The following is an 8,896-nucleotide window of genomic DNA, read 5'->3' on the forward strand; positions in this document are numbered from 1 at the left end:
GAGATTTGTCCTGGGTCACACAGCCAATAAGTTTCTGAAGCCACATTTGAACTCGGGAAGAGGAGTCTTCTTGATTCCAGGCTGGACATCTATTAATTATTCTACCATCTTGAGGCTTTTCTCAAGGAATTTATACTCAATGTATACTGAATTATTACTCAATCATTTTACTTTAATCCATCCACAAATTGGATTTGCTCTCAACCCTTGAGGCTCTCCTTGACCTCTCCACTCTAAATGCACTCTCTTCTCCTCTGCACTCCTATGACATTCATTTGCAGTCTGTTTTGTATTGCTCTTTATGAGCAGCAAACTTTGTGAGGGCAGGGATTAAGGGGTCTGGATTTGTAAACAATGAACCTGGGTTAGAATATAAGCATCAAACTACCTAGGTCTGTGATGAGTGGTTAATGGCCTAGACTTAAAGCTGGGAAAACTTGTGTTCAAAACCTGCCTCTGACACAAACAGGCTTTGTGATCTCAACCAAGTCACAACTTCTGAGTATTCTAAGTCAAAGCTTCTTAAACTGTAGGTTTCAACCCCCAATGGGGTTATGTAAGAGGGGAATTCATGAACTAAATTCAAATGAAGATTCTTATCAGACCAAATGTAAATCTAATTAATTCCTTTAAACCAGTGAAAAGAAATCCATTCTCTTTACACCAGTGGCTAAGAAAAGGTACTAGACAACTAGCAATGCCATTTCTTTGGTAGCCTTCAAAAAACAGCACATAATTTGAATCATCACTACAAACATTCAGAATAAAACTTTTAATAAGGGGAAAATGTCACAATACAGCTTTCAACTGGACCAAATGCATTTAAAAGGTTGACCCAAAATCTACCCAGAGAACTGGTCTCCATACCTTGCTTCAGTACTACTTCAGCTGAGCATTTCTAATATGAAATACTGTCTTGAAAGCACTTTGTAAACTTTCAAACACTATATAATGTACTGTCAGCTATGGTCCTGAACAAGTGTTCTGGGAGAGGCAATCACCTCTCTGAAGGAAAATAAGGTAAATGCCTTCTAGTAGTCTTAAAAAAAAAAAAAAAAAATCAATGATTTTTCTACTTGGGTTCTCATTCTAACAATGACTCTCTGAGAGACCTTGGAATTTTAGAACTGGGAGAAATTATCTAATTCAGGCTAGAAGAATAATATCTACTTAAAAGTTAGTAATCAGAATATCTAGCTAAAATGGCTACCTAAGCAGGAATCAGAGTACATAACTCCCAAATATCTATTCCTGAACAATCCTGAAGCTTCCTTCATAATAAAATTCAATAAAAGGTCAGTTGATTTCTTCCATCCCATTACAAGGGAGGAAAAAAGTTGGCCAAAGTTCATACAATAGGAAAGGGAGCCAATAAGCAAAGTCATGGCCAGGATCTTCCCAGTGCAATCAGATGGGTCCTGTGTAACCTGCAAGTTGCCATGTTCAGAGCAAACAAGAATAGGTTTCCCTGAGAAAATCCTAGGGTACTCAGGAAGCTCTAGGATGAAGAGCTTGGAAGTAAAGGAGTACAAAAGCAGTAGACACTTATAGCACTCATTATAGGATAGTCCAGGCCCAGGGACTCTGATGTCCCTCACAGTCTTTCCCTAGACATCAGAGGACACTGTAAACATCTAAACTAAATCTCAAAGATTCAGGGGGTGCCCAATCCTGGGATGTGAAGGTCAGTGAAAGAATTTAGGGAATCCAAAGCAAGATGCAATTTGGTCAACCACTCCACCCAAAAGCTCAGTAGCAAGCATTGAATAGCCCTGGCACAAAACTCTGAGTCAAAACAAATATGGAGAGAGGAATAAAAAACACCAACTGGTGTCAAAAATTATTGCAAACCTAGAAATTCCCCCAAAGAAAAAAGAAGTTACTCTGTAATAAATACAGAGACTCACAGAAAAAAAAAAAAGGTTTATATAAGTCCCCAGAAGAAATAAAGCAAGAGGAAAAAAAAAAAAGAAATAAAAATCCTGGAAGAAAGAATCAAAAGATTATGTAACTTTAAAAGAGAAAGTAGCAAATCTTACCCAAGAAATATCAGAGTAGAAAACTGAAGTCAAAGATTACACCATAAAACAGCAAGAAATATTGGAACAAAACCAAAAGAGTGAAAAAATAAAAGATAATATAAGATATTTAATAACAAAAACAACCAACTTGGGAAATTTTGATTAAAAAAAAAAAAGCCTCAACACTATATTTCAAGAAATTGTATGTTATAGTTGAACAAATTCATTAGACCCAAAGGACAAAGTAAAGACAGAATCTACTGATCATCTCCTAGGGTGAAAAACTCACAAAGGAAAAGTCCCAAGAATATTGCAGCCAGAATCCAGAGCTGATACATCAAAGAAAAAGTATTGCAAACATACAGAGAAGAAGTTTAAGTACCAAAAAACTACCTTTAGGATCACACAAGACCTGGCAGCTTCTACTCTAATTAGGAGATCTTAGAATACAGTATTCCAAGAAAGAGGTTTTTTTTTTTTTTAGGGGGGGGTGGGGGGGTGGGAGGAAGGCTCAAAATAAATAATAATTTATTCTGCAAAGTTGAATATAAACCCACATGGGAAAAAATGGACTATTAATGGGATAGAAGATTTTCAAGCATTTCTAAAAACAAAACAAAACAGAGCTGAGTAGGGATTCTGAAATATAAAGGAATCAGCAAAACTTAGCAAGAAAATGATGGAAAAAATTATTTCAGAAATTCCTGAAGGAAAACAATATACACAAGGGCAAGAACAATATAAAGAAAAACAACTTTGAAAGACTTAAAAACTCTAATCAAGGCAGACCAACCCATATTTCCAAGGATCTAGGATAGAACCTGTAACCTAAAAACTTTCTAAAGATGGCTGATGGACACATTGTCACTATGTAAATTCATTTTTGTATAGCTATGTTTATTTGTTAATCAGGATTGCCCCCTTTCAGTTTTTAAGGGGGAGAAAGCATCAGTGGAAGGAGTGATCAATAGTAATGTCCAAAAAGAGGACTATTATAACATTCTTAAAAATGCACCACCCTGCACTACTAGATCTTATATCCCAAAGGCATTGTACTAAGCACTTTATAAATATGATTTTATTTGATATTCACAACAACCTCGGGAAGGAGGAACTGTTATTAACCTCATTTTATAGATGAGGAAACTGAGGCAACAGAGATTAACTGGCTTTCTCAGGGTCACAATGCTGGTGTTTAAGGCAGAATTCAAACTCAAATCTTCCTGACTTCAGGCCCAGCACACATTTTCGATCTCAAGATCTCATAAATTTATAAAGCCCTTTAATATTAACAAAGTGTTAGCTCCTCTAAGTACAATGCCATCTGTCATCAAGCACTAAACTTAAAGTATAGAGAGGTATTGAGAAGAGTTGCTTTTTACTTCCTAGTGCTTTATTTCCAAATTTCTTTGACAATTTACTGTCCAGCATAGTTTGAGGAAATAAGATTTTCTTTTGCACTAAATCATTACTAATTTAATTTAAATATTTTCACTGAAGATGCTAGCCTGGAAATAGTCAGCTATCCCAGCAAAGCATCAACTTAAGGAAAAATTTGTGTAGGTCTGGTTTATGTCAATGCAATTTTCCTCCACTATAATTATGTAAAAGCATCAACAAATAGAATAACAGAGGACAGATGTTATAAAAATTGATAAATATGGTAATTATTTTCTAACATCACCATAACCACCATTATTTTCTTTAAAATGCAAAAGAAATCTTGAGAATTATAGTATTAAAAATAGATGCCAGTTGTTGTAGGTCCTTGTATTAAAACCCCAGCACTGGTCTCCAACTTCAAAAGGTCAAATTTGGGTCAGTAGATTAGCAGTTTTCCTAAGCTAAAGTTTCTTTCTCAACTTCTACATTTCATCTCATTAGAACACTATCAATAAACAGCAGAAAGAAAGAATCATATTTTTCTCTGAAACTAAGCCTCTGTATTGTTTGCCAGGAGGAAGCTCTCAACTGGTAAAATGATATTCAGGAAGTAAGTACATTTTATGAAACCTTTAGTAAGACAACTTTTCCATGCAAAAGCCAAGAGATGTATTATTCTAGTGATAGACTTTCTTTCATTCTTTCTTTTAAATATAGCTTTTTATTAACAGAATGTATGCATGGGTAATTTTTACAATATTATCCCTTGCACTCACTTCTTTTTCAATTTCTCTCTTCTCTCCCTCTACTCCCTCCCCTAGATGGCAGGCAGTCTTATACATGTTAAACATGTTAAAGTATATCCTAAATACATTATGTGTGCAGATCCATATAGTTCTCTTGTTGCATAAGAAAAATCGGATTCAGAAGGTAAAAATAACCTGGGAAGAAAAACAAAGATGCAAGTAGTCCACATTCATTTCCCAGTGTTCGTTCTCTGAGTGTAGCTGATTCTGTCCATCATTGACTAGTGATAGACTTTCAAATTGCTTTCGATTTCACATTGCTTCATAACTTTCTGCCTTTCCATTCTTCTTAGTCTTTACTCCCCTCCATATACGCACAAGGCACTCCATCTACCAATTCTAGGTAGTTTTACTGACATCTTCTCACTTTCACCTTCTTCCTGGAAATTCTCCCTCTGCACCATCTAGCTCCCTGGCCTTCTTCAAATCTCAGCTAAAGTCTTACCTTCTACAAGAAGCCTCTTCTACTATTCCTTAATCTCAGTGCATTCCCTGACACTACCTCCTACTTAGTCTACAGATATCTTGTTGGTACATAGTTTTTGCATGTGTCTTTCTCATTAGATTCCTTAAATGTAGGGATTATTTATCTTTTTGGTCTTTCTTTGTTTCTCATGCACTTAGTACATAATAGGTTCTCAATAAATGCTGTTTAACTGAAGAAAGAACTATGTTTGATAGCTATTTTAAAATAATAAAGCCAACTTGCCTGAGAAAGAACAAAATTTGTTGAGGCAGTAGGTAGTGCAGAGGATAGAGAACCAGCCCTGAAGCCAGGAGGATGAGCCAGACACTTAACACTTCCTAGCTGTGTGATCCTGGGCAAGTCACTTAACACTAATTGCCTCAGTTAAAAAAAAAAAAAAAAAAAAGAATAAAATTTGTTTCTTAGGCAAGCAAAAAGCTAAATAACACCCCTTGGGCTCAGGTTACTTTTCCTATTAAATAGCAAACTGTTTCTATTTTTACTCTTTTGAGTCACCCTTTAAAATGAATCTAAGGGGCAACTAGGTTGTACAGTAGATAGAGCACTGACTGATCCTGGAGTCAGGAGGATCTGAGATCAAATTCAAACTGTGACACTTAGTAGTTATGTGATCCTGGGCAAGTCACTTAACCCCATCTGCCTCTAATAAAATAAAATAAAATGGATCTAAGAACTAATAAATGAAGATTACTCACTTTATGGCCATAAAACCACTAGAATTATTAATTCATATCTGTTGATGAACACAAAGCACTGAGACAAAGAACCACTAGAATTATTAATTCATACCTGTTGATGAACATAAAGCATTGAGACAAAGGCATGCATAAAATAGATGCAGGATTTTCAACCACTTTGCAGATCTTTGACAATAACTTCTTGATAAAATCCAGGAACTAATGTCTAATTGAACTTTCAACTTCTTCTCCATGGTCTTTATGACAGGGAGAACCAGGACTCTGGAAAGACATAAAGAAGATAAATTACTACCCAGTAATTAACAATTTGTTTCTTAGAGAAGTCAATTAGAAAAAGGATGTGACAGTTCTGGAGAAGAGGAATTATAGATTCTCCTTTCCTCATCTTTGCCAATAAAATTTAAAACTTTATAGTTTTGTGAGCCTTATAGCATATCTAATAATTACCAGGATAACAACACAGCAAGCAATATGAAGTGGAGCAATTATAATGGGTAGGCATTTCATTACCTAGTTACTATATAGTCACTGTCTAACAGTAAATCAGCACCTTTGTCCTTTTTCTTTTATAAGCCACCCTCCACCTACACATCTTCCTTACATCTTTGTATTCATTACTTTAAAAAAAGAAAAACATCCTAGTAATATTATAAGGCTTTAATGAATTCTGAAGAAGCATTCAAAATCTATTCCAAATGTGCAGCTGTCAACCCAGCCTGGCAAGCAGCACAGGTTGGCAAACCCAAACATCACTAAGCTTAGCAAATGTGCTAAGCACACAGGGAGACTGTCATCACTTTGCTATCTGTGCTGGCTAGTACCACTGAAGAAAGATTCAGGGTGCTAACAGAACTAAGTTACAGCCAACCCAAGGCAGATTTTTCACTAAGCACCAGGCATCTTGAGAAACTACATGAGTTTCCAATCTTGGGTCAGGATGGTGAAGGAAAAAGCAGAGAAATGATACTGGATAATTCAGAAACCATACTAATAACTCATCTGGCCTACCAGATACAATGGAGAGTCATAGACAACACCATGATAAAACTACCAACAAAAATGTAAGTGGTGTGTATGTAATTTATCACTCATCTCCTTAAAAAAGCCTATCCAGATTCTCTGCAGTTACTTAAGCTCTTCCCACCGTAAATTACTTTGTAGCTAATTTGCAGATGCTGTTTCCTCCAAATAGGACACATGTTCCTTAAGAGAAAGGATTGTTTACTTTTTGTCCTTGGATCCCCTGAGCCCAGCATAACTTGCCACAAAGTACCTAATAAATGCTTATTATTTGTTGAATTAAATTGCCTACACAGGCTCATCCAAAAAAAAAAAATAAATAAATCTTCGCTTAGTGCTGTGGGTGACTCAACACCTGTCAACAATACCTTGAGAAGTAGGCGAATGTGGGCATTGTGAAAATGAATAGTCTTCAAAGCAGAAAAACAGGAGTGATTAACACTACCAGGCTGAAAGACGTTGTTAGAGGCTCAACATTTTGTACAATGAAGGGAAGAGACACAGAGGCTAATTACACTTAAATATCAAATAAGACTTTCCTATAAAATCTACAACTGAGCCAAAAGGCAGAAATTGTTACCAAGATCTAGGCAAGAACTTTCTGACCAACAGCAGAAGTCATAAAGCAGGCCACTGAATGCTTATTAGAAGAATTCAAAGGATAAAAACCTGGGGAGAAAAGGCACGCCTCTACACAGTGGAACCCACAAAGGCTTACAATACTTCAAGCATTTGGGGCATTACGAGAATACCCAAAATAAAGGCACTCTGTTGCAGCAGCTGTTCTGAAGGAGCAGGGGGTAATGTTTACTTAATACTTTAGGTTGATGGAGGATGTATCATAGTTCAGTCTGTCAACTACATACGTGGAACTTCATTTATGTACTCAGCGATAAGATATGTTTGAAGGGCAATGAATGCCTGAAATAGCCTATTCAGCTGGTATTAATAATCAAGAATAAAGCCGCCAGAACAACAACAAAAAAACCCCACCACCACTGCACAGCTCAAAAGATATTTGGGAAAGTTACAGAACAGACTGTCATGAATAGTTTTGCTTCTATTTGCACACACTGTTTTCCAAATAGCTGGAAAAACGAACAGATTGTTCTGGGAGGTCGCATTCCAATTTGCTCCTTAGTTGCTAGTCTCCTAACCACAGGAGGACTAGGAGAAAAAGTCAGCTAACGCTTTTCACAAATTTTAATTTGATCTAACTCTGTGCGGCTTCCTAGTTGTCTACAAAGTCCAGAAAAAAAGCTACGAAAGAGAAGAAAGCCTCCTTTTCTCCGATCCTATCTGAAAGGCGGTCTCCTTCGCCTCTGATTTTACCGTAATTCTTGCTCCCGTCCCAGATGCAGCCCCGGACGGTTTATTTTATGTGGATTGGGCAATCTCCCAGACCCCTCACCGCTTAGGTTTCAGACGCCCGCCCTCTCAGTAACAATTGCAAAGTCTGAGTTGCGCCTTTCTCCCTCTCCCTTAATCCTTGTTAAGACTTGAGGCGAACCCTAAACGTGGCTGTGCAGGGAGGGGGCTGCACCCCCCAGGCGGCCTCTTCAGTCCCGTCCCTGCCGAGGTCGGTACCAAGACCCCAAGTCTTCCTGGGCACTGTCACCGACACCGGTCACCGGGATTTATTAGCACTACAAGCGCCAGGGGCTTGCTTAGGCACCAAGGGAACAAAGATAAAAAGGAAACAGCCCCTGCCTTCGCGGAGTTTACATTCTAAACGGGCAAGCCTGACACTTTGCGGGAGATGGGCTGAGCCAGCCCAGACAAGCCGGCTCCGGTCCTAGGCCTGGAGCCCGCAGCTGGGGGTGAAATTGATCCCTCCTCCCCCTCCCACCTACCCGGGGCTTAGAGCCGGGCGGCGGCGGCGGCGGCTCCTCGGCGAGTCTCGGCCTCCTCCTCCTCTGGCTCCATGGGAGAGGCAGGAGCTGGGCCTCGGGACCAGCCTGGGATGGGCTGGGCCAGGCCGAGTAGGGTTCAGCCGAGGCCACACGATGGACAGGCGGCCTCAAGGGAGCGGCAGAGACCGGCTTCCTTCCTCCCTCTCTGCTCGCTCCGGCCCTCGGTTCCCCAGCCCTAGGCGGTCGGCGCTAGCCTCGGTTCCCAGGGGCAGATGCCTTGTACTTCAGCCTCCTAGGATGGACAGGGGCCGCCGGATACCGCCTGGGCCTCCACCCGGAAGTAATCCTCCTGCCGCCGCTCTCTCTCCCCCCCGCCCGGAAGGGCAACTTGGGTGCCAAATCCATGATGAAGGAGGGGCTAGGATGGGGGGAGGGGGAAAAGAGAGACATCCCAGAAGGGATTAAACACTGTGCCAGGGAGAGGGAAACAGAGGTCTCTACTGCTTTTCTTACGCGCTTCTGAAAAACCTGGCCCCCATAGCTTCTCTTTTTAACAACAGTCGAGAGCAAAGAGGAGTAGTGCCCACAAGCAAAATGGCGGGAGCGGGGGCGTCCCCTACTGTTCAAC

At 39.6% G+C, this 8,896-nt stretch overlaps 1 protein-coding gene across 4 annotated transcripts in view; it reads right to left on the reverse strand.

Annotated features, from left to right (window-relative positions):
- The window catches only part of KIAA0319L (KIAA0319 like), a 92,235-nt gene extending 83,613 nt beyond the window's left edge, over positions 1 to 8,622 (reverse strand). The window contains exons 1-2 of one of the 4 annotated variants that reach the window (XM_051987660.1): positions 8,269 to 8,616; positions 5,487 to 5,656 (exon numbers count right to left, since the gene is read on the reverse strand). In XM_051987660.1, coding sequence (XP_051843620.1) covers positions 5,487 to 5,628 — 142 coding nt within the window. In that variant the 5' untranslated portion in view covers positions 5,629 to 5,656; positions 8,269 to 8,616. Of the gene's footprint in view, positions 1 to 5,486; positions 5,657 to 8,268 lie in introns of all 4 variants that reach the window. The other 3 variants (XM_051987661.1, XM_051987658.1, XM_051987662.1) reach the window with 3 other exon arrangements.
- Positions 8,623 to 8,896: the final 274 nt, after the last annotated feature.

The sequence above is a fragment of the Antechinus flavipes genome, chromosome 3 (genome assembly GCF_016432865.1).
Source record: "Antechinus flavipes isolate AdamAnt ecotype Samford, QLD, Australia chromosome 3, AdamAnt_v2, whole genome shotgun sequence".
Classification (NCBI taxonomy): Eukaryota; Metazoa; Chordata; class Mammalia; order Dasyuromorphia; family Dasyuridae; genus Antechinus; species Antechinus flavipes.